The sequence below is a fragment of the Salmo salar genome, chromosome ssa08, assembly GCF_905237065.1.
Source record: "Salmo salar chromosome ssa08, Ssal_v3.1, whole genome shotgun sequence".
In the NCBI taxonomy this organism is placed as follows: domain Eukaryota; kingdom Metazoa; phylum Chordata; class Actinopteri; order Salmoniformes; family Salmonidae; genus Salmo; species Salmo salar.
Genome location: NC_059449.1, coordinates 899,910 through 926,869, shown reverse-complemented (window position 1 = coordinate 926,869; position 26,960 = coordinate 899,910). Strand labels below are relative to the sequence as shown.

The 26,960-nt window shown below is 41.2% G+C and overlaps 1 protein-coding gene across 2 annotated transcripts; it reads right to left on the bottom strand.

The window, feature by feature from the left end:
* Nucleotides 1-4,444: 4,444 nt before the first annotated feature.
* On the bottom strand, nucleotides 4,445-18,025 carry LOC106610008 (guanylate cyclase soluble subunit alpha-1). 2 transcript variants are annotated; one of them, XM_014209099.2, is made up of 8 exons: nucleotides 17,587-18,025; nucleotides 17,288-17,349; nucleotides 16,808-16,902; nucleotides 15,796-16,586; nucleotides 11,244-11,729; nucleotides 9,505-9,648; nucleotides 6,370-6,524; nucleotides 4,445-5,351 (listed from the first exon to the last, which is right to left on the bottom strand). In XM_014209099.2, exons 1-8 carry the CDS (start codon nucleotides 17,827-17,829, stop codon nucleotides 5,156-5,158), a joined length of 2,172 nt encoding a protein of 723 aa, XP_014064574.2. In that variant the 5' UTR covers nucleotides 17,830-18,025; the 3' UTR covers nucleotides 4,445-5,155. The 2 variants fall into 2 exon arrangements, with proteins under 2 accessions (XP_014064574.2, XP_014064575.2); XM_014209100.2 differs by lacking the exon at nucleotides 17,288-17,349 and having other exon boundaries at nucleotides 17,587-17,869.
* Between the last annotated feature and the right edge of the window lie 8,935 nt (nucleotides 18,026-26,960).

Below are 26,960 nucleotides of genomic sequence, written 5' to 3'. Positions count from 1 at the left end.
CCTCCAGGCTGTGTACGGGCTATTTGACCACGAAGGAGAGTGGTGGAGTGCTGCATCAAATGATCTGGCCTCCACAATCACCCAACCTCAACCCAATTGAGATGGTTTGGGATGAGTTGGACCGCAGAGTGAAGGAAAAGCAGCCAACAAGTGCTCAGCATATCAGAACTCCTTCAAGACTGTTGGAAAAGCATTCCAGGTGAATCTGGTTGAGAGAATGCCAAGAGTGTGCAAAGTTTTCAATAAGGCAAAGGGTGGCTACTATGAAGAATCTCAAATATATTTTGATTTGTTTGACAGTTTTTTGGTTCCTACATGATTCCATATGTGTTAATTCATAGTTTTGATGTCTTTACTATTATTCTACAATGTAGAAAATAATACAAAATAAAGAAAAACCCTTGAATGAGTAGGTGTGTCCAAACTTTTGACTGGTACTGTAATTGATATATATTTTGGGCTCACGAGTGGGGGCCCATCTCAGTGCTAGAGGCGTCACTACAGTCCCTGGTTCGAATCCAGACTATCACATCCTGCCGTGATTGGGAGTCCCATAGGGCGGCGCACATTTGACCCAGCGTCGTCTGGGTTTGGCCGTGGTAGGCCGACATTGTAAATAAGAATTTGTTCTTAACGGACATGCCCAGTTAAATAAAGGTTCAATAAATATTTGTCTAATGTTTAGATATAAGCCTATACTTATCATGTCACATGTCCTCTTTGAATCAAACATTTGATCAAATGTTCACTAATAAAAGCATTTATTACTGTTTTTAGATAGATTGTCCTTTTTGGAACATCGAGATTTACAAAGAAAGAACACAATCCCCTTCATTTAGTCAAAGCTGCTGTGGTGTTGCACTGGTTTTGGCTCACAGGTCAACTTGGATGGGCCTTGTAGTTTCAGTACACTGCACAAAACTAGTGCACTATATAGGTAAAAGGGGGCTGTTAGGGACAGAATCAGTGTTTCTGTTGCTTTTTTTTTAAATGTTGAGGGGTGGACAAGTTTTACCTCCTGTTTACTGATCCATGTTTCGAGTTGTGCAGCCTATAATGCCTGAGGGCTACATGATTGTAAAATAACAGAACATAACAAAATAAATGTTTTCTTCCTTACCTTTTTCTCAACCCCATTCCACTTTCTGAATTGCATCTGATCTCCTCCTTTAGGCCTACCATCACAGCTGTAATGGCATCCTGTTCTCTATGTATTGTAGTGCACTACTTTTAACCAGGGCCACTAGTGGCAGGTAGTCTAGCAGTTAGGAGCATTTGGCCAGTAACTGAAAGGTCTCTGGTTCAAATCCCTGAGCTGATAAGGTGTAAAAATCTGCTGTTCTGCCCTTAAGGAAGGCAGATAACCCCCAACAACAACTGGTCGCTGTCAATTAAGGCAGATAATGAATTTCACCCACCTGGTGTCCCAGGTCTATATTAGTCCCTGATCAGAGGGGTTAGAATGAAAAAACTGGCTTTGAGGTCCAGAGGGAATAGAGTGCAATTTTGAATACAATTTCCTTTGTGTGAAAATACAAAACAAACTTTGAGCAAATGTTTGATCCTCACATTGTTGCAGTGTAATATCAACCTACAGGTAACTGCCAAAATAATGTCAACACTTGAGTTAATAAGGGATACAAAGTATATTGAAAGCAGGTGCTTCCACACAAGTGTGGTTCCTGAGTTAATTAAGCAGTTCACATCCGATCACGCTTAAGGTCATGTATAAAAATGCTGGGCAGGCCATTATTTTGGCTACCATGGCTATGCCATATAGGATGATAATACCTCCATTCACAGGGTAGGACTAGTCACTGAATGGTTTGATGAGCATGAAAACTATGTAAACCATATGCTCAGTCACCAGATCTCAACCCAATTGAACACTTAAAGGAGATTCTGGAGCGGCGCCTGAGACAACGTTTTCCACCACCATCAACAAACATCAAATGATCAAATTTATCGTGAAAGAATGGTGTTGCATCCCTCCGATAGTTTCCAGACACTTATATAATCTATGCCAAGGTGCACTGACGATATTCTGGCTCGTGGTGGCCCAACGAACCTCTAGGGGCTAGGGGGCAGTATTTTCATGGCCGGATGAAAAACGTACCCAATTTAAACAGGTTACTACTCCGGCCCAGAAAATAGAATATGCATATTATTAGTAGATTTGGATAGAAAACACTCTGAGGTTTCTAAAACTGTTTGAATGGTGTCTCTAAGTATAACAGAACTCATATGACAGGCAAAAACCTGAGAAAAAATACAAGCAGGAAATGAACATTTTGTGGCTGTACTATTTTCAAGTCATTGGTAATAAATCACACAGTGACAAAGGATTCATTTTGGACTTCCTATGGCTTCCACTAGATGTCAACGATCTTTATAAAGTTGTTTGAAGCGTCTATGATGAACAGAGAACGAATGAGAAGGAAGGGAAGTTGACGTCCCTGGGAGGTCGTCACTTCATTATTGCGCGCACATGCGCGTTCATGTGAGGCGAGACATTTTTCAAAACTTGTTTCACGTTAAAAATGGACCAAAAGATTGATGCTAAACAACGTTTGACATGTTTGAACGAACGTAAATAGATTTTTTTTTTTTACTTTTCGTCGTGACTTTTCCCTCCCATTTTGAGTAGCCTACCGAACGCGCTAACAACACGGAACAGCATGGAGTTATTTGGACATAAATTATGAACTTAATCGAAAAAAACAACATTTGTTGTGGACCTGAGATTCCTGGAAGTGCCTTCTGATGAAGATTATTAAAGGTAAGGGAATATTGCTAATGTTATTCATGGTTTTAGATGATTCCAACATAGCGGCTAGCTGTATAGCCTAGTGTATTTTTCTGACCAGAGTACTCAGATTATTGCAAAGTATGCTTTCCCAGTAAAGTTATTTTGAAATCTGTCAATGCGGTTGCATTCAGAATGCAACCGTTATTCTTTGAATAACAGTTTAATACTTTAACCTGTTGGGGATAGGGGGCAGTATTTGCACGGCCGGATAAAAAACGTACCCGATTTAATCTGGTTACTACTCCTGCCCAGTAACTAGAATATGCATATAATTGTTTGAGCCGACACCATGTTTTTATTTTTTCGTCTTTGAACGAAAACAGGGTTTCCCGGTCAGAATATTATCGCTTTTTTTACGAGAAAAATCGCATAAAAATTGATTTTAAACAGCGTTTGACATGCTTCGAAGTACGGTAATGGAATATTTAGAATTTTTTGGTCACGAAACGCGCCGGGCGCGTCACCCTTCTTTACCCTTCGGATAGTGTCTTGAACGCACGGACAAAACGCCGCTATTTGGATATAACTATGGATTATTTGGAACCAAACCAACATTTGTTATTGAAGTAGAAGTCCTGGGAGTGCATTCTGACGAAGAACAGCAAAGGTAATCCAATTTTTCTAATAGTAAATCTGAGTTTGGTGAGTACCACACTTGGTGGGTGTCAAAATAGCTAGCCCGTGATGGCCGGGCTATCTACTCAGAATATTGCAAAATGTGCTTTCACCGAAAAGCTATTTTAAAATCGGACACCGCGATTGCATAAAGGAGTTCTGTATCTATAATTCTTAAAATAATTGTTATGTTTTTTGTGAACGTTTATCGTGAGTAATTTAGTAAATTCACCAGAAGTGTTCGGTGGGAATGCTAGTCACATGCTAATGTAAAAAGCTGGTTTTTGATATAAATATGAACTTGATTGAACAAAACATGCATGTATTGTATAACATAATGTCCTAGGAGTGTCATCTGATGAAGATCATCAAAGGTTAGTGCTGCATTTAGCAAGCGTCCCACCTAGCCCATAGAGGTTAACCACGTTTTATAATGAGTATTTTTTTGGTAAATTCACTGGCAGTTTTGGGGGAGACACATTTTCTCAACGACACAAGACGATGTAAAATGCTGTTTTTGGAAATAAATATGAACTTGATAGAACAAAAATGCATGTATTGTCTAACATAATGTCCTAGGAGTGTCATCTGATGAAGATTGTCAAAGGTTAGTGCATAATTTTAGCTGTTTTTCTGCTTTTGGTGACGCCTGTCCTTGAATTGAAAATGGATGTGTGTACTTTTTTGGCTATGTATTCTCCTAACATAATCTAACTTTATGCTTTTGCCGTATTGTCTTTTTGAAAATCGGACAATGTGGTTTGATTAAGGAGATGTTTATCTTTTAAATGGTGTAAAATAGTTGATTGTTTGAGAAACTGAAATTATTCGATTTTTGATGTTTTGAATTTCCCGCCTTGCTAGCAATCCCGTCAGTGGGATTAGGTTACCCTCGATCCCCAACAGGTTTTAAGGCATTTTATGTTAGTGTTTCCTTTATTTTGGCAGTTACCTGTACTATGACTATGCTCATAGGAAAACTGGAAATATATTCCAAACATCAGAGTAGTAGAACAAAACTGTTAATCACAATATTTATTGTCGCTTGGACAATACAAAAATAATCACAGTAATAAATATTAATTGGAATGGAAGCACATTCATTGTGTTCTAGCCATGCCGTGACATTAGTTATTGTGTAATTCTCTTTAAAGGGATAGTTCAACCAAATTACAAAATTAAAAATATATAAAAATGCAGGGATATTGACTTGCATTTGGAGACCAGTTAATCCAAATTAAAGCATGCATTGCTTTCTTAATTTGTCCATAGACTGCTTACAGGGTAAGGAAACCAATATGTAATTTTGGTGACTATCCCTTTAAGTCCCAATGTGTGATTAATACCTGTATGTATTTACATGGTAGTTACATAGGCAGTTGTAGTGTAATTATAGTTTAAGAAATGACGTGAATCTGGTGAGGTGAATAAACCAGTGAAAGCATACAAAATGTACATCTAGTGATTTTGTAAGAGAATAATCAACATTTCTACATCCCCTAAAGAAATCTACAGCAACGGGTGCTAGCTGTATTTAGACCTGGGTACAAATATTAGTTCTTTCAAATACTTTTGCTCTGCTCGATTGAGCTTGCATGGCGCAATGGAACCAATGAAATATTGCTAAAAGTGCAAACTCTACCAATTTGGTGCTCCAGGCAGGCTCAATCAAACGCTCAAAGATTTCAAATATTAATTGAACCCAGGTTTGGCTGTGTCTCATTATACCATCTATGTTTGCTCAACCATGAAGTTTGTATTGCTGTAGCATGGTTCATCAGTCTCACAGTCACTTGTGGTTTTGCCCGACCATTGATCAAAAGCCTCCAAGAAGTAACAAACACCAGGAATATCCGGCGGGAAGTTTGGCGGAAGATCCTGTCTGGTCCGGGGAATGAAGACGAACTCTGGACAATCTTTCAGCAATCTGGAAACCCAAAAGAACAAATGAACCATTATGAATGTAAATACAACGTTTTAGTGTGTGCTGCAGATAGAAATGGGGGCTACGGGGCTCTCTATTCAATCAACATTGGATCCTGTTTCTTGTGCAAGACCACATAAACTATTTATCTTGTACTGTGAGAATGTATTGTATAACACAGTTGCTGTCTGAAACCAAAAAGCAACTCAACTGGATAGGAAGTTAAACACGTTCTCTTGAAACACATGAACAATGTTGTTTTGCCTTCCTTACAAAAAATATACAGTAACATATCAACCAATTACACTGTAATTACACTAGTAATAACAATGTATATAACATCTTGTTACATCTTACTTTAGTAACCGCATTATAATAATAAAGAGCACTGCAGTAAATATGTAAAAATGTTGTTAATGTAGTAATTACAGTGTTATTACACAGGTGCAATAAGGACTTTATTGAAAGTATTACCAAATACACAGGTAATGTTTGGACACACTTTTCAGCGGCCCCAATGCCAGGGCTATTTTTATTACAGTCCGAGAGAACAACCATACACCTTCTGGTTTTCATTTTTCCTTTCAATCAGGGACAGATTCAGACTTGGGAAAGCAGGTGGGTGAACTTTCTGGCCAATCAAGTGTTTTGTGAAACTGTTCTCAACTGTGTCCCTAAAGAGACCACACTGAACATCCAAGAATGTTTGTAGTAAAGACCTTGGCTTTATTGACTATGACAAATGTTTGGCAGCCAAATTAGGGTTCAAATTCTATGACCAACAGTGGACGGAGCGTAAGAACAAAGAGTAAATAGTACAGATCCAGGCAAGACCTGTAGACAACATAGGGTTTAATGGTCTATCTTCTGATGAATGCCAGTGCATCTTTCATTATCACAGTGAGTCAGGTAGCTTGTCATTTGAAGAACACCACAAAAAAACATTTTTTAATATAAAACATTAGCTAGTGGCTGAGCTTAAAATAAAATATATTTTGGAATTGCAGAAGTTTTAAGTCACCTGTGGGTTGTGGGGCTAACGTTGATTCTTCTAGGTACGCTACAGGACTCAAACTTATTTGCCAATGCGACGTTGTTGCCAAACAGACAGTAGCGCGGCATCATCACGCCAACAACACCGGCCAGAACTGAACCAGTGTGCAGGCCAATTCGCATCTGTAAATAAAAAAATATCATTTCTGCTGAGGGGAAAAACTACAACATTAAATCAAAGCTTCATTGATTATATTAAGTTTTCCTTTGAAGCGATAGCTATAAGGTGAAATCAACAAAAATCCAATATAAATGTTTGTATATTCGAAAAGTAAAGTTCACCAAGGTGACTTCAAGGAACAACAAATTGTGATTGTGGCTTTAAGATTTCCAAGACACTCTTTGAAGAACAATCAAGTCATTGCAACTCATATCTTTTTGGGAAATCACATTTTGACTGTAGTAAATATAATTTAAATGTAATTTGTGATAATAATTCAAGAACATTTCCCTTGTTATCGGCTGTGATGCTTTATGTGAAATAACCTTATCCACATGTCCTACTTCTGAATGGATTATTTAGCCAAATTATTATTTAGATTTATTGATTGAATTTATATAGTAATTTTCCAGATGCTCAAAGCGCTTTCATAGTAGGGAGGAAACTCATCCACCATCAATGTGTGGCACCCACTTTGGTCATGCAAGGCAACCATTTGTGCCAGAAGGCTCAGCACACATCAGAAAGCATGGTGTAGAGGTGAGGAGTGACATATGCCAATTAGGAATGACAGGGATGATTAGGTGGCCATGATGGAAATGGGGTCAGGACACCCCTACTCTTACGATAAGTGCCATGAAATTGTAATGACCGTAGAGTCAAGATATCCGTTTTACGTCCTCTCCAAAGGAGTAGGGCAGTCCCATGACAGACAGCAGAGAGCATTGGATTCGAACCCATGCTTGCAGTGTTATATATGTGTGTTCTGTATGTGTGTTCTAGAGGCAGCGGCTTAGACCACTTGACCACCCAGGGCACAAAGTTGTGTTTTAGAAGTTACTTGAATGTGATTTAGGCCTGATTTTTGGAGCATGCTAACCAGAGGGGTATACAAAGCAGGATCTATGAGTTAGCCAGCTACTTTGGATAAACAACCAGAAATAACTATTGATTTTCTAGTTCATTAGGAAAGCTAAACTTAGATGTGTTTTTGGTTGTTTAGTATATAAGACAATGCACATTTCAAGCTTATCTTCCTAAAGAGCTGGCTAACTCCTTGATCCTGCTTTGTAGTGTACCCCTTGTTTTGTGTTCAATGACGCTAATGATTAACTGTAGCAAAGTGAACGAATCCAAATCATGGATCACTGACTCTTTGGGTCCATAATCTGTGTTCTAGGTATTCATAAGATGGGGTCAACTACCTCTAAGTTTTCAATATAATGTCAAATGTCAAATAATATATAAAAATACTGAAAGACAGGAACAGCTGCAGCTTTCTCATTGTAATCTCCAAATTTGAGATGTTGATGAGCCACTGTCAGTTTGCTAGGGAGGTTACTAGCCGGCCTGACATCTGCCCATCCTCTTGACTCTGCAGGTAACACAATACACAGTCTCCCGCAACACCTCTGTCTCTGCCCATCAACAACTGGACTCATTCCTACTGTATCTCTGGACTTGTGGGTTGGTGTGCATGGCCAAAGTGAGCGTGACATGCATATACTGTGACATGTATATCATTCCTGCTTGTTGTTCTTATAGTAGTTATATGCTGCCTTTGTGTATAGCTGTATTGTAATATGTGCAGGTAGCATATATATTCATATAGTCCCTCCCTTGTTAATAACCTTGTTACTCTACTTGTGCTATCACTTATTGCAGGGGTTCCCAACCTGGGGGGGACACAACATTTGGTGGGGGGTAAAACATATATACAATTAACGATAATAATAGCTAATCATTTACAATTCGCGATTGTTTATAACGGTCTAACATTATGCAGAAATATGCGATGTTTTAGGCAAGAAACAAGCTGTAAAATGCCAGAGGAAAACACAACTCTGATGCCAATGGGACTTTGCTTGGGAAGTAATCTTTTTTGTACCACTTTTTCTCCCCAATTTCGTGGTATCCAATTGGTAGTTACAGTCTTGTCTCATCGAAACGCCGTACACCTGACGACCTCGTCAGCATGCACTGCACCCAGCCCACCACAGCAGTCGCTAGTGCGCAATGGGACAAGGACATCCCTGCCGGCCAAACCCTCCCCTAACCCAGACATCACTGGGCCAATTGTGCCCCGCCCCATGGGTCTCCCTGTCACAGCCAGCTGCAGCAGAGCTTGGACTCGAACCCAGAATCTCTAGTGGCCTTAGACCACTGCGCCACTCGGGGGGCTGGGAAGTAATCTTATACAATGTGTGACTCTGTCGCTATCAATTGATCTATTCAATTTCTGAAAAAGAGAATATGTAGAATTAAATTGACTTTATATAAATTGTCATAATAAAACATATTTGGTAGCGGAAGGACCTTTGGGGAAATCGAGTCTAGAGTTCCATATGCATTATTATTATTATTATTAAATAGCCTACCTAAAAGATGTAATGAGTTCTGTCAAGGTCTGTCAAGTTAAACAAAATAATAAAATCAATTATAAAAGCTGGTGGTGTATTTAATATAGGCTATCTCAATAAACAATAACAAATCAAATGTGAAAAGGGGGGCCCTAGGGAAAAATGTTGGGAACCCTTATCGTATTGTGTACAGTGTATCCATTACCTCTATTTCTTCTGTTTCAGAACCATTACCATTCTTCAGCCCCATGTACATCTCTGTCTGTGAATAAAATTACTCTGAGGTTGCCTCATTCCCCTCTTAACGGGGCAGGTGCTAGCGTGTCATAGATCAGCCCAAATGGAGAGTTGCTCCCTTTCAGATGAACAATATTGTCATTCTTGATATAAATAAAAACCAGCTAGCAGGGAACACCTTTGTCTACATTTTGAGCAAATGGCATAACAGTAGAAAAGCCTGAAAATCAGTTTTGTGTACAAAACTCTCTTGTCCAGGCAACTTCCTGTGCTACTCAGTGCCGTTCTGAAAGGGGCTTTCCATTGATGGTTTCACACTGTGAAGAAGGCAAGCCGTAACACTCACCTTGATTGGCTCGCCAGTGGGCGTCCTGACCTCATCGGACAGCTCCATCATCTTCAGCGCCATGAGGGCAATCTGCACTGCGTGAGTCTCGCTCTCCTTGTGCAAGCCACCAGCCACACAGTATGCGTCACCGATAGTCTCCACCTAGATAGAATAGTTTAATATCCCATAGGCAAACTACATGACATACAGTTAACTTCATCACAAGACTTGTATAATATCTTGTATAATACTATTAAACGTTTTTTTTTAAAGACTTGCCCAATTAGCATCAAAATAAGTCTTCTGGGAGGTGTTTATGTTTTACTCCGGAGCAGGAGAGCACTCGACAGTTGTGTGGTGGTGGTGGTGGTGAGGTAAAAGTCGATGTCCCAAATGGCATTCTATATAGTGAATTGTAGTGCAATATAAAAGGGAATAGAGTGCCATTTGGAAAGCAGACAAAATCTACTTTTGGATCGGGAATGGAAACAGAGGTCCTAAAGGAACCTCTGACTTCCCAGTGCTTTACGAAAGATCCGTCAGACATGCTGCTCTCCTCTGTTATACTTCAGTGACACACTGATTACATTAACCAAACTCCCCGCAGATTACAAGACTGTTGGCTGAGAGCAAGCAAGTTTGGCCGTGAGACAAGTACAGTCTGTTCTTGAAGAAATAATAAACCCAAATAAAATGGTGGAACTGTGTCATTTTTGTCCAATACTTGTGGAATCTATGAGAGAACGCAACAAAAATAACCTTTCTACCATGAACTTAAAGTACTTTTGTGCCTAAATCACATAAGTCTCATTCTGACAAGGTCAAAAACAACCATGATCTTTCCCCTTTTTGGAGCCTGTGCATCTGTTTTATATGGCACACTCTTATTTTGGAGTAGACCTTTTCATTATTGATGACTGTTAAGAATACACAACTGTTATTCTCTCTAAATTGCTTTGGTCAAGACATAACTGTTAAGTATTGTCTATATTAATACATTGATGAATTATTGCTAAATTATGCAAAAGCATTAGGGAGACAAGCCTCCACTCTCAAATGATTCATATCAGTAAACACATTCTTATGAAATGCTATCGAAGAGCAACATGAAGCATATCTTACCTTAACACCTCCATGGCTAATTCAATTCAAATGAAGCTGTATTCATGATGGGATCAACATAATATGGGAATGCCAGCAAGGGTCTGTAGTCAACAACATAAATTCTTGTTCTAAAAATAATCTGTTGATATTAACATAAGATTATATAGAGGGCCTTATTCATTCAATCCAAAACCGGTAACAGGGGTTGTGGAATAAGACTAAAGCAACATTTTGGGCACATTTGGAGTCCATTTCTTAATAATGTAAATTTTAGCTGTATAAAAAACCTAATCTTGCTTTCTTACACTGTAAGGCAATTTTTGCTGTTCCATTTAAACTGCTGTTTAACTGCTGTTTTACTGAGAAATGTCATTATAACCTGGTACTTTCTGGTACTTAACTGGAAGGAATTCCACAAAATTGATAACTACGTTGTACCAAATGGTGCGTTGTGCGTAGTGTTTCAATTAATTCGATCTATCCCCATAAACAAATATATTCTGTGGTTATTATTATGAATTTAATTTCACCTTTATCATTCCAAGTAATTACCAGGCACTTTGTAAAATAAAGCATAACCACAATGTTTAGTTGTATCCGGTAAATCCGGTTGAGAAGTTCCCTGAGTTTCCTTGGGCCCTGCTGTAACACACCTTGTATACATCCAGCTCCCCGCAGTGGTGGTCAAAGCGTGTGTACAGCTCATTGAGCATGGTGACCACCTGCATAGGCGTGCAGCGTGAGCACACGGCCGTGAAGCCCACGATGTCCGAGAACAGCATGGTGACATGCTCAAACTCCCTGGCATCCACCGTGTGGCCTTGCCAAAGTTCCTGGGCCACCGTCCCCGGGAAAATGGTGAAAAGCAGATCCACCGTCCTCTTCTTCTCTTCCTCCAGGGCGAGGTGAGCGTGCTCCAGGGCCGCCTTGGCCTTGCCTAGGCGTTTCTTCAAGCCATCCTGGGCCTTGGCCTGCTCGCCCACCAGGACCACGTCGCGCAGGGCGTTGTGGATGGGGATATCAGAGAGGTAGAGGCCGCGGCCAGTCAGCTCCTCCAGCTTGTCTACGCACGGCGAGCCCAGGAAGAGGATGGTATTGGACTCTGAGATGCAGATCATCTGGCCTTTCAGGTCCATGAGCTAGAAGAGAGCGAAACAAGACATGAGATAAATGGCTTTGTCCGGGTACTCCATGCTAAATGGTACATACAGTGAGGGAAAAAAGTATTTGATCCCCTGCTGATTTTGTACGTTTGCCCACTGACAAAGAAATGATCAGTCTATAATTTTAATGTTAGGTTTATTTGAATAGTGAGAGACAGAATAACAACAAAAAAATCCAGAAAAATGTAAAAAATGTTATAAATTGATTTGCATTTTAATGAGGGAAATAAGTATTTGACCCCCTCTCAATCAGAAAGATTTCTGGCTCCCAGGTGTCTTTTATACAGGTAACGAGCTGAGATTAGGAGCACACTCTTAAAGGGAGTGCTCCTAATCTCAGCTTGTTACCTGTATATAAGACACCTGTCACAGAAGCAATCAATCAATCAGATTCCAAACTCTCCACCATGGCCAAGACCAAAGAGCTCTCCAAGGATGTCAGGGACAAGGTTGTAGACCTACACAAGGCTGGAATGGGCTACAAGACCATCGCCAAGCAACTTGGTAAGAATGTGACAACAGTTGGTGCGATTATTTGCAAATGGAAGAAACACAAAAGAACTGTCAATCTCCCTCGGCCTGGGGCTCCATGCAAGATCTCACCTCGTGGAGTTGCAATGATCATGAGAACGGTGAGGCGCCCGCAAGTTCCCTGCAGCGCCCGCAAGGTCCCCCTGCTCAAGAAAGCACATATACATGCCCGTCTGAAGTTTGCCAATGAACATCTGAATGATTCAGAGGACAACTGGGTGAAAATGTTGTGGTCAGATGAGACCAAAATGGAGCTCTTGGCATCAACTCAACTCGCCGTGTTTGGAGGAGGAATGCTGCCTATGACCCCAAGAACACCATCCCCACCGTCAAACATGGAGGTGGAAACATTATGCTTTGGCGGGGTTTTTCTGCTAAGGGGACAACAACTTCAACGCATCAAAGGGACGATGGACGGGGCCATGTACCGTCAAATCTTGGGTGAGAACCTCCTTCCCTCAGCCAGGGCATTGAAAATGGGTCGTGGATGGGTATTCCAGCATGACAATGACCCAAAACACACGGCCAAGGCAACAAAGGAGTGGCTCAAGAAGAAGCACATTAAGGTCCTGGAGTGGCCTAGCCAGTCTCCAGACCTTAATCTCATAGAAAATCTGTGGAGGGAGCTGAAGGTTCGAGTTGCCAAACATCAGCCTCGAAACCTTAATGACTTGGAGAAGATCTGCAAAGAGGAGTGGGACAAAATCCCTCCTGAGATGTGTGCAAACCTGGTGGCCAACTACAAGAAACATCTGACCTCTGTGATTGCCAACAAGTGTATTGCCACCAAGTACTAAGTCATGTTTTGCATTAGGGTCAAATAGTTATTTCCCTCATTAAAATTCAAATCATTTTATAACATTTTTGACACGTGTTTTTCTGGATTTTTTTGTTGTTATTCTGTCTCTCACTGTTCAAATAAACCTACCATTAAAATTATAGACTGATAATTTCTTTGCTAGTGGGCAAACATACAAAATCAGCAGGGGATCAAATACTTTTTTCACTCACTGTACACAATCATGTCCAAAATTATTGGCGCACTTGATCAAGATTAGCAAAAAATACTGTATAAAATAAATAATACAAATGGTGAGCTACATTGCATTCTCAAATACAATTGTTCAGAGAAAGAGATTTTGTTTAACAAGTCATTAAAAAAAATATATTGGCACCCCTTGTTTTCAAAACTTCACCACCCTCCCCTTGTGAGGATAACGGCACGGAGCTTTTTTCTAGAATGTTTTATGAGATTGGAGAACACATTGGGAGGGATCTTAGACCATTCCTCCATACAGAATCTTTCCAGATCCTTGATATCCTACATCTGCTCTTATGGACTGATCTATTCAATTCAATACTCTCTTCAATTCAAACCACAGGTTTTCAATGGGGTTCAAGTATGGAGACTGAGATGGCCATTGCAAAATGTTGATTTTGTGGTCAGTTAACCATTTCTTTATGGATTTTGATGTGTGCTAAGTGGTTATTTTCTTGCTGGAAGATCCACTTGCGGCCAAGTTTCAGCTTCCTGGCAGAGGCAACTAGGTTTTTGGCTAAAATGTCCTGATACTTGGTAAAGTTCATGATGTCGTTGACCTTAACAAGGGCCCAAGGACCAGTGGAAGAAAAATAGCTTTGCTAACCAGTATTGGCACTTGAATTGGAACCAGTGCTATGGTCAGATGACATGAAAATAGAGCTATTTTGCCACTCACACCAGTGGTGGGTTTAGCATCAAAAGAAGGATGCATTTGTAGAAGATAACCTCATACCCACTGTAAAATATGGTGGTGGATCTTTGATGTTATGGGGATATTTTGCTTCCACTAGTCCTGGGGCCATTGTCAAAGTCAATGGCATCATGAACAACCAAGTACCAGGACATTTTAGCCAAAAACCTGGTTGCCTCTACCAGGAGGCAGAGGACTGTTAAGAATACAAGATCAAGTGGATCTTCCAGCAAGACAATAATCCCTAGCACACATCAAATTCCCCAAATCAACAGCCTGATCAACTCTATGCAAAGGACATGTGTCGCGCTGCATGAGGCGAATGGTCACACCTAATTAATTTATTTCTATTGACAGATTTTCTTATATGAAATCTAACTGAAGTACTTTGTAGTTCTACGAATGGTCTTACTCACTAGGAGAAATAAAGTGTTAAAATAACTATGAAGCTTTCAGGGATTCTCACCCTGTGAATAGTTAACTTTGTACATGTTTTGACCTGACCTGACTTTCTTTTTACTGCTCTCAATAGTTGACCATAAATAGAGGTTGTTACACAATTATATCAGCATCCTCGTGAGAGACTTTGATGGGTGAACTGATTTGACATAGTTCCTCCAATTCAACCTGGTCTCAGAGCATTTCATATTATTCTGAACGTAAATCCAAGACACATTTAATATGTTATTGTTTGTATGGTATATATTCATTTGTGGATGTCCATCACCCATTTTGTATGATATGTTATGAATTACAATTCATATTATACGTTACGAATTTGCAAATGTCCTTTTTGTTACGAATTTGCAAAATGTACTATCTGTTACGAATTTTAGCTAGGAGGCTAACATTTGCTAGCTGGCTAACATTAACTAGGCTAGGGGTTAGGGGTTAAGGTTAGAGTTAAGTTTAGGAGTTAAAGGATTAAAGGGTTAAGGTTAGCTAAAATAATTATGGTTAGAAAAATGGTTAGATAAAAGGGTTACGGTTAGGGTTAGAGGAAGTGTTAGCTAACTTTCTAAGTAGTTGCAAAGTAGCTAAAATTAGTACCTAGTTGAAAAGTTGCTAATTAGCCAATGTTGTCTGTGATGAGATTTGAAGTCGCAACCTTTGGGTTGCTAGATGTTCGCATTATACAACCTCCCTACTTTTTTTTGTTGCCTTAAGTAACCATCCGTCTTATGTAACCATACCAAACGTACCATATCATATTAATTTGAGTGTCCCGGATTTAGATTTACTATGTTACATCTAGTCTATGAGACCCGGCTGTCCAATTTCATCCTGGGCTTATATTGTTCTCTACCTCAGGGGGAGCATTCCGCTAATTAGCACATACCAATTAACAACGCGGCATTTTGCCTTTCTGAAGGGCTATTTTTAACATCAAACCTGCATTTAGACAACCTTCAATACCTTGTTAGGCATTCGTCTCAACTCCAAGGGATCATATCCAACAGACCTGAGTTCAAATGGTTTTGCAAATCAAAGACTTTGAGTGTTTGCTTGAGCCCACTCCCTGCGGAATCAACAGAAAGTGGATGTTTCAAGGGATACAGTATTTTCCACCTAACTTTCCACTGAAAAACAGTAGTGGGAACTCCACTCAGGCGTCTTTCTACGGCTGCTACGTTAGGTTAGCTTGAGCCTGCCTGGACTGCCGAATAGGTGGGTTTGCACTTGGTTCCATTGAACCAGGCGAGCTCAATGAAGCATCACTCAAGACTTCAAATACTATTTGAACCCAGGTCTGATATCCAGTCGAAATAGGGTCATACCCTCCCTGTGTCATCGGCCATTGAGCCCCCTTGGTGCTTTATCCGAATGATGAACTGTGTGTTCAGCATAGTCAAGATGCCTTGGAAGGTGCACCTGATCTGGGGCGTGACGATAGCAAAGTGCTCCTGGAAGGCAGCGGGCCGCCTCAGGCCGTCCTTCCGGCTAAGCCTCTTCCGGAGGCCATCCCCGATTTGCAACAGGCCCAGGTCCTGATCCAGAAAGAGGTGGAAGGGGAAGGTGGAGGAGAAGAGGGAGGTGGGCATGGTCCCAACCGACGTGGCCCTCATGGGACTGGGGCTCAGGCTCTTGGCATCCTTCACCACCACCGAGTAGAGCAGGGTGGGCTGCCGGGGCCCAGCTTGGAACTGCAAGGGGCCTACGCTCTCCTTGGTGCCTCCTTGAAGGTCCATCTCCATGTCCATGTCCATCAACACCTCCACGGTGGTGTCGTAGAGCAGGCGGGCGGCTGCCTTGATGACCCCGGGGAAGAAGAACTCCGTGGTCTGCCCAGGGTTGAAGTAGTAGACGGTGTGCAGACCCAGATCCTTGTCCAGGCACAGCACCGACGCTGCTTCGTTGTTTACATGATCTGTTATTCTGTCTGGGTTGGCTTGCAGAGAGGCTAGTTCTGGAGGGTTTGGGACGCTGCCCTGTTTCAACAGGACATTGAAGCTGTTCAGGAAGTCGCTGAGGGCTCCCCCCACCACCCGCAGAATATGGCCGTCCTCGTCGAAGCACGTTTGAAACAGCTCCTCGCCAAGGGAGACTTTCAAAGCGTCCATGTGAATACCTGGTCGTGAATGTAATAGAATAAAACAATGTAAATAAAAAAAACAATACTGTAGATTAGAATAGAAAACAATAGAATAGAATACTTGTATTGTCCACACAAGGTACAAATGTGTCTTTTGTTTCACAGAGGCATGAATATAACAGATGTTAAAAACATCCACAACGGAATAAAAGCAACTCATGTTCAGTGTTGTTTGAATTTGATCAGCTTTACAATACCTGTTTTGAGAGAATAATTCTTCATGATCTCCAGTAAATGCTCTGGTCGATCAAAGGTCCTATCTTGACAGATGTCTGCATAACACACGGAAGGGCTGTGGACAGAAATTACATCAGTATTATATTAGTAAGCACTGCACTCACCACATGAATGAATGGGTCTAGATATCCTATTCCATGAAATCCCATGCATGTTATGAAAAACTGTTCCTAACCAAAGGTTTGACTATTTTTCCTATTCCTTGTATTCTCTTCAAAGCCATCTTGCTGATTGACCATACACAGGTCGTGATACATGGGGCATCCATGCATGGCACGCAGTCAATAGGTATTCAATAAGAATAATAGCTGAACGCATTCAATTGAACTTAACTGAACATCGTCATTTCTTATAATCATGACCTTTGACAATAATTAAATATCAGGGCAGCATTGTTTAAATCATTAATTTCGCCAGCATTTATTGGATTTATTTCTTACCATTTCTTGTCTAACGTATGCCGTTTCATCATTTGCAGAAAGGCAGTACGCAGGCTTTGAAACTGTAAACAACAAGTCCAGAAGTTTATTGACAATATATTTGTATAAGAAATCTTATAGTTTGGCCCATTGCAATCACATTAACGCAACAGCAAACAAATCATTTGGTTCGAGATTATACCGCCAAAACAGATAGGTGTAAACTGCTCTCTTCTGAGACAACACTCAACAACAGTGCACGAGTCAATTCTGATGATTTTTTGGAGAAATTGCTTTATTACAGCACAATCTCAATTTACCTCGGGAAATGCTAATTTTCGGATGCTCTCCCCTAATGAATGAAGATTGACTCTAGTCTTGCTTGTCTTCCTTTGAGGTAGCACCTCCGATACATGTCCATGCACATCCTTGGAAATTGCCAGTACATCCCCGGTATGGTCACTTGTACGTTCCTCAAAGTCTCCGGGTTCGTCCACACGACCAATACCGGCGAATGGGCATTCTCCAGAGATTTTCAGGTCTTTCAATTTTGTGCAAAACATTCTTAGTGCTTATCCTCATCTCTTGGTTACATGCAAATGTCTACATTTTGGACACGCAACTCCTGTCTCAGTTGGAAATTCCATTCCCACATCATGGCATTCGCAAGGGAGCGAGGAGAAAAAAATATATTATTTTATGCGCATCCTCTCGTGGACAACTGTCTTTCTCCCCTGCGTATGTTATAAATGATCCACACCTATGCCAGCAACCACACACAATATTCATATGAAATTACATGGCAAAATATGAGTGAAATACTATTACCACAAGCCAATGAAAACCGACAGAAGAGTCCACCTGGCCAATCGATGCGCGGGTAGGTTGAGCTCTTAAAAAATACATCAGTATGAAATGCCCTGTAGGCTACTCAGGTATAAATCAATAACTAATTCACCGTTTGTCACATAAACATCAAACTAGATATGATTTATTCTAGAAATGTTTAGTATACTTTTATAACCTTTGCTTTGAGTAGAAATTCCAGTTTTGATTTGATAGAAATACATAAAATCTCAAATGTTGCATTTAAAGATGAAGAAATCTAATTCAATGATTGTCTGAGAATAAAGTGAAGATATGCATTTATTTGCAATAACTTTAAAAAATATATTTCAAGTGCAATTTGTTCTATCTGAAGTTAGACAATGTTTACTTAAAGTTGTACAATGTTTACAATCTTAAATTGTATACCAAATCAATGTTCACATTTTTAGTGCAGCAGTTACACATTTAAAGTAGTTACAAGGTACAACAGTAATTTATTTAAACATCTCTAATTTAACAGCAATCATTTTCTATTTTGCCTTTTTTGAAGTCCTTCTTTGTCATCCCCAGACAAGCTGAATGGTACCCATCTCTGGCACACAGAGCATTCTATCTACAGTGTTTATTTACATGCAAATTACAGTTCTGGAATACCAAAATTCTTTTACATGACTTTGCAATTAGGAACATTTTCAAATTGAATTGGATTTTTGTTCAATTGCTAAATTGACTTTAAATGACATGCATTTTGTAACGTCTGTCTGGAAGAGGGAACCAAGGTGCAGCAGAGGATGTGTTCATCATTAGAATTTTAATTAAAAAAACAAGAGAACACTACAAAAATGAACAAAACGACAGCAAACAGTCCTGTTAGGAAAATACTCAAAACAGAAACAATTACCCACAAAACCCAAAGGAAAAACATGCTCCTTATGTGTGACTCCCAATCAGCAGCAACGAGCTTCAGCTGTGCCTGATTGGGAGCACACACACGGCCCAAAACAAAGAAATACCAAAACATAGAAAAAGGAACATAGAACGCCTACCCAATGTAACACCCTGGCCTAACCAAAATAAAGAACAAAAAACCCCTCTCTATGGCCAGGGCGTTACACATTTGACCACAACCCTGACAGAAGCACACATAACTGAGGTGTTAATCATCGTTGAGTATTCAGGCAATATAAATCATATAGTAATAAAGGCATACATTTGCAAAAAAATGTATGCGTTGATAAAAAAGGTTTAAAAAATGAACATGCCAGAGGATCTATCCATTGGACTTAGGCTTGGCTGGGAGTTTACCTCATCTTTGGAATTTTAAATTCTGCTTTGCCACTAAAATCATAATAAACACTGACAACTGAAATGTTGTGTTATTGTTGTTATTGTTATGCGTATTATTATAAAAAAAATAGGGGAAGGGGAAGTTAAAAAATGTACCCAAAAAGGTTCTTCAAAAGGTTATTCCAGGATCCATTGAAAGGGGTCCTTTGAAGAACCATTTTGTAGGGTTCTTCGAAGAACTTATAGAGGTTCCCCCACAGTTTCATTTTGAAGAACTCCTAAAGGATACTCCAGGAACCTTTTCTTTTTAGAGTGTAGGAAGAGTCTTGGTGGTTCCAAACTTCTTCCATTTAAGAATGATGGAGGCCGCTGTGTTCTTGGGGACCTTCAATGCTGCAGACATTTTTTGGTACCCTTCCCCAGATCTGTGCCTCGACACAATCCTGTCTCGGAGCTCTACGGACAATTCCTTCAACCTCATGGCTTGGTGTTTGGCATGACATGCACTGTCAACTATGAGTTCTTATACAGACAGGTGTGTGCCTTTCCAAATCATGTCCAATCAATTGAATTTACCACAGGTGGACTCCAATCAAGTTGTAGAAACATGTCAAGGATGATCAATGGAAACAGGATGCACCTGAGCTCAATTTTCGAGTCTCATAGCAAAAGGTCTGAATACTTATGTAAATAAGGTTTTACATTTTTAATACATTTGCCAAAATTTCGAAAAACCTGTTTTCGCTTTGTCATTACGGGTTATTGTGTGTAGATTGATGAGGAAAACATTGTATTTTATCCATTTTAGATTAGGGCTGTAATGTAACAAAATCTGGAAAAAGGGGTCTGAATACTTTACGAATGCGCTGTACCTGTCTGCACTAACAGTACTTTGACATAGTGCATCATGTCCTAATTATTGTTTCCAGGTGCATCCCAACCCTCAAAACAAGACACACCTGGAGACAAATTAGGGTGGATGCTTTAATCTTATGCAATTTACAGTAGTGTGTGCATACATTTTCGTACAGGTGGCCCCTGCAGGATTCAAACCCACAATCTTGACACTGCAAGCGCCATGCTTTGCCAACTGAGCCACATATTACATGTTCAAATGTATTTACATAATTCCATAAATAATAATGTATCTCCCCTGGGTTAATGCCTAGCTATGTAGGCTATAATGAAGTGTTAGTGTGAGCATCACCATTAGCGTTCTGCATGTGTATGCCGCCAACTTGTATTGGCAGCGCAGTAACAACTCCCCATTTTCTAATGGAAAGCCCCTCCGACCATCTCCCCATCCAAATCACACTTCTTATCTCCACTGCCAAGACTGCCAAGTCACAAGCGCACTCGCACACACCTCGACTCCCTAGCCAAGCCTGCCCCCTCCCCCTCATCATATGCCCTTCTTGCATGTCCACTTCCATGCTCAAAATCTGTTTTAGAATCCCACAGCTATAGCCGACAAACTCCCACACATTATAGGCTGATTTCCTGAACCAGATTACTTTTGGACTAAGAAGTATGTTCTCCATTGAAAGTGCTTTTTAATCCAGGACTAGGCTCTATCTGTTTCCAGTGAACGGGACTTCATGGCCAATACATTGATTCATTCACTTATGCTATTGGAACAGAGCCAATACTGATACGTCTTGCACATGCTTGGCCCTATTCCCAACTGGACTGGTCAATATACTTTTTATACCATAGTGCTGCATGTGAAGGTTGCTAAGGAATCAGAAATGTAATGTAGCCCACACCACGGTCCAGTGTGTTTACACAGAGTAGGCTATGTCCTTTTTGTAGGCTGTGTCCTTCTGTTTCAACAATTACCAGACTCAAATACTCCAGCAGACATAAGTGGCTGTGGGGTCCCGAAAATAGAGTTTAACTTCAATAATTGAATCGCAATTTTACTTCTGGCAGATATACTGTATACCACGGTTACCTTACCAATGCTGTCACAAGCCCATACTTTTAAGATTACTGATGTCAAGCTAAATGCTTATCATCTTAACGTTATGCTTATTTTGTGTAAGATTTGAGAGTCTAAACTGGTCAAATAGAGGTTGAATGATAATAACGAAGGGGCTGCGGTTCTGAATTCTCTGGAAGCCTCTTCTCTATAGCTAAAAATCTGTAGCTTGTGCACATGTATGGGATTCCCTACTTTACAGACTGAAGAATGTGAAGGGAAGGTGTTCATAAAAATATGTGAGTAAAGTAGAGGTAACGCCTCGATCACACCAACAGCGTCATTGCACAAAATGTAATACATCATCATCTGGATATGTGTGCAACAAAAGTTCATCATCACATTCTGCTACCATTTCTGTCAAGCCGTCTGCGTATACAGTTTGACGCATACATTCAACAAATACAATGTATACACCACACAGAACGCACTGCAACTGCCTCTGCAACACAATGCTGCAAGGTAAACACAGTGTTCCATTGGAAATGAATGTACTTCTGGTGTACTAAAATGCAATGATGCTGTCGGTGTGATCGAGGCATAAAGAAATTCATGCACAGATGTGATACAGATTTTTTGCTTTGGGGAAAAGGCTTTCATGGGGCCGGGAAAAGGGCAAAAGAGGGGTTATGTTCGGAATCGCAGCCTCCACATAATAATCATAAATTAGTTCTCACATTTTAAAATGTCAACCTATATCACTGCTTTACTGTCGAACCACCTTTTCCATGTATTTCATAACTTAAAGTCTGTATTTACAACATATCCTCCTAAAATGGACACTGACCAGTGGAATGTTGTGGGATCCCATAAATATCTTTCTCTATTACAGAGTCAAAATCATCACTCACTCAAAAACAAACAATGTGTCGACTAGCCTACCACGCTAGCACATGGTCAAGATGATAAACAAACATATCCGCAGTGTACAATAGTCCAAATAAAGCCAAACAGCAGCTACTTGACTCACACACTTGTGTTTACATAAAGCCAGCTGTGAAAAGTTGTGATATTCTAAAATGTTTTACTTCCTTTTTTAATCTCAAAGTTTGTGTGGCACATATTTGTTGAAATTCACCAATCCTAGCTTTAACTTGAAAATGTATGTGTGCTGCTGCACTCAGTCTGCCACATGAAGGTGTATATCATTCAAAATGTGTTGGAAAGATTTTTGAGTTTAGTAGGGCCAAATCTCTCCTCTCCTTTACAAGAAAAATATGGAATTGATTGAGGAAAGTATCTGGCTTCAAAATTGTGCTTCCCAACTCTGATTAGATTTTGCTGGTGACTCCCTCAACTAAGCTTGTGTTGAGAAAACACAGAGGTATTGCTATATATATGTAAAATGAAATAGCCTGGCGTTGTCGCTTAACAAGCACTCTCACTTACTCTGAAATAGTTTTCCCCCTAACACTCCAGCAATATGAGTGAGAGTGTGAGTGTGTTCTGTCTGTCTGTCAGTCTGTGCTTGAATAAGAGTTTGCATGTTTGTTTCCCTCAGCAAATAATCTGCATATCACTTTCCCTATGTGCATAATGACATTGATTTTACAGTGAAGGTCATTCAATGGCATCAATGGTGAATAACCATCACAAAACTACGGAAACCCATTAGGTCTTAACCTGTGACACAACAACCGAGTCACTCTGAAAACCACATAGCTATCTTGACCTTTACGTTTCATCAAAGCAGCTGGCCGCTGTTCTGCCATTCTGTGCTTCTCCATGCCAGGGTTTGTTCTGAGCATATCACAGTTGTGTACTGGGCCTGTGATCAAACAAAGGACTGTAACCTTTTCCGTTCTGTACCAAGGCCCCTGCACTCTGTATGCCCCGGTCATGCCTCGTTCCAGCTTCCAAATTGAACTTGAAAGATTATGCCCAACCAGAACAATCAAAGAATACTTTTTAATTGCCCAGATTTAAGGAGTTGACAGAAGTGAATTGCTGTAGCTTCCAGGTGAATGGACCCACTTAGTATATGGATGATGATGTCAGAGAAAATGCATGCGGTGTGGGGGCCAATTTCTCCGAGTCCTCGACCTAGACTGAAAGAGCCAACCAAATCCCTAAATAGGAGATTTTGTGCTGAACACCACCAAGGCAGAATCCCCTGTCTCTCCAGCATTTTTATCCTGCTTCATTTAGGCTCAACATTTTTGGTATATGATTCTGTACACTGCAGCTAGGAATTTGGTGTGTGTGTGTGTGTGTGTGTGTATATGTTTGTCCAGAATTATTCACAGCTGAACACCATAGCTATACACCATCCATAGGGAATAACATTTACCGATGTCCATCCAGCTTTGGCACTGCATCTCAATTTTGAAATAACGAAAACCTTATTTGCTGCAGTGCTGTGCCAGTCTATTCCTTCAGGCTAAAGGATTTAACGCTAAAACAGAACAAAAATCAGGGTCAATATAGAGCAAAGTATTAGTTTATATTATTTTTCCAGTATTATATGCTCCTGAATGTTTTCATACAATTTTCATGATATAAAATCAATGGTGAAACCAGGGCTGGGGCCAGAACGAATCAACTGGATGGGGATTTGATTTCTATTGTTGCGGGCCTGTTTTTTTCATGCGACCTCCTGTGGGTGTTATAATAAAGACCATAGGCAGCTTGTGCATTTCAAGTTTAGGGAAACGTACAATTTATCCTACCATTTCGATCTACCTGTGTGCCAGTTATGACTATTTTTATATGCGCATTTTCGTGGAACAGCTTCAATTCAATAATAATGTTTTATTGTCACGTGGCATAAAAATCTGAATTAAAATGATAAAAAATCTGAAATGTTTTATTAAACTAATGCAAGAGCACCAGCCTTTGCCATGTGGACACATTGATAGCCTACACTGTGATCCATTGGCAGCTAAAGAAATTAGCGCATGGAACTCCCCTCCTGCTCCGTGGCTCGACGACTCACTACGAGCTCACAGAACAGGGCTCCGGGCAGCCGAGCGGAAATGGAGGAAAACTCGCCTCCCTGCGCACCTGGCATCCTTTCACTCCCTCCTCTCTACATTCTCCTCTTCTGTCTCTGCTGCTAAAGCCACTTTCTACCACTCTAAATTCCAAGCATCTGCCTCTAACCCTAGGAAGCTCTTTGCTACCTTCTCCTCCCTCCTGAATCCTCCTCCCCCCCCCCCCCTCCTCCCTCTCTGCGGATGACTTCGTCAACCATTTTGAAAAGAAGGTTGACGATATCCGATCCTCGTTTGTTAAGTCAAACGACACCGCTGGTCCTGCTCACACTGCCCTACCCTGTGCTTTGACCTCTTTCTCCCCTCTCTCTCCAGATGAAATCTCGCGTCTTGTGACGGCCGGCCGCCCAACAACCTGCCCACTTGACCCTATCCCCTCCTCTCTTCTCCAGACCATTTCCGGAGACCTTCTCCCCTACCTCACCTCGCTCATCAACTCATCCTTGACCGCTGGCTACGTCCCTTCCGTCTTCAAGAGAGCGAGAGTTGCACCCCTTCTGAAAAAAACCTACACTCGATCCCTCCGATGTCAACAACTACAGACCAGTATCCCTTCTTTCTTTTCTCTCCAAAACTCTTGAACGTGCCGTCCTTGGCCAGCTCTCCTGCTATCTCTCTCAGAATTACCTTCTTGGTCCTAATCAGTCAGGTTTCAAGACTGGGCATTCAACTGAGACTGCTCTTCTCTGTGTCACGGAGGCTCTCCGCACTGCTAAAGCTAACTCTCTCTCCTCTGCTCTCATCCTTCTAGACCTATCTGCTGCCTTTGATACTGTGAACCATCAGATCCTCCTCTCCACCCTCTCCGAGTTGGGCATCTCCGGCGCGGCCCACGCTTGGATTGCGTCCTACCTGACAGGTCGCTCCTACCAGGTGGCGTGGCGAGAATCTGTCTCCGCACCATGCGCTCTCACCACTGGTGTCCCCCAGGGCTCTGTTCTAGGCCCTCTCCTATTCTTGCTATACACCAAGTCACTTGGCTCTGTCATATCCTCACATGGTCTCTCCTATCATTGCTATGCAGACGACACACAATTAATCTTCTCCTTTCCCCCTTCTGATAACCAGGCGGCGAATCGCATCTCTGCATGTCTGTCAGACATATCAGTGTGGATGACGGATCACCACCTCAAGCTGAACCTCGGCAAGACGGAGCTGCTCTTCCTCCCGGGGAAGGACTGCCCGTTCCATGATCTCGCCATCACGGTTGACAACTCCCTTGTGTCCTCCTCCCAGAGTGCTAAGAACCTTGGCGTGATCCTGGACAACACCCTGTCGTTCTCCACTAACATCAAGGCGGTGACCCGATCCTGTAGGTTCATGCTCTACAACATTCGCAGAGTACGACCCTGCCTCACACAGGAAGCGGCGCAGGTCCTAATCCAGGCACTTGTCATCTCCCGTCTGGATTTCTGTAACTCGCTGTTGGCTGGGCTCCCTGCCTGTGCCATTAAACCCCTACAACTCATCCAGAACGCCGCAGCCCTTCTGGTGTTCAACCTTCCCAAGTTCTCTCACGTCACTCCGCTCCTCCGCTCTCTCCACTGGCTTCCAGTTGAAGCTCACATCCGCTACAAGACCATGGTGATTGCCCCCCCTGAAAGATTTAGATGCACTATTGTAAAGTGGTTGTTCCACTGGATATCATAAGGTGAATGCACCAATTTGTAAGTCGCTCTGGATAAGAGCGTCTGCTAAATGACTTAAATGTAATGTAATGTAACTCAGAGATAGCCGACAGGCCAATGCAGCAGCCTATACTGTAACTTCCATCATCAACTAAATAAAATACAAAGGCCTAAAGCCGACAAAAATACCTGTAAAAAATATCCTGATGAAAATGCAGTTTCTTTCAATCACATTAATCTCTCTACTCCGCTTGTCTGCCTCCTATATTTTTTTTATTTTTTTTATTTCACCTTTATTTAACCAGGTCGGCCAGTTGAGAACAAGTTCTCATTTACAACTGTGACCTGGCCAAGATAAAGCAAAGCAGTGCAACAAAAACAACAACACAGAGTTACACAAACAAACGTACAGTCAATAACACAATAGAAAAATCTATGTACAGTGTGTGCAAATGTAGAAGAGTAGGGAGGTAAGGCAATAAATAGGATATAGAGGCGAAATAATTACAATTTAGCATTAACACTGGAGTGATAGATGTGCAGATGATGATGTGCAAGTAGAGATACTGGGGTGGAAAAGAGCAAGAGGATAAGTAACAATATAGGGATGAGGTAGTTGGGTGTGCTATTTACAGATTTGCTGTGTACAGGTAAAGTGATTGGTAAGCTGCTCTGAAAGCTGATGCTTAAAGTTAGAGAGGGAGATATAAGACTCCAGCTTCAGCGATTTTTGCAATTCGTTCCAGTCATTGGCAGCAGAGAACTGGAAGGAAAGGCGGCCAAAGGAAGTGTTGGCTTAGGGGATGACCAGTGAAATATACCTGCTGGAGCGCGTGCTACGGGTGGGTGTTGCTATGGTGACCAGTGAGCTGAGATAAGGCGGTGCTTTACCTAGCATAGACTTATAGATGACCTGGAGCCAGTGGGTTTGGTGACGAATATGTAGTGAGGGCCAGCCGACGAGAGCATACATGTCG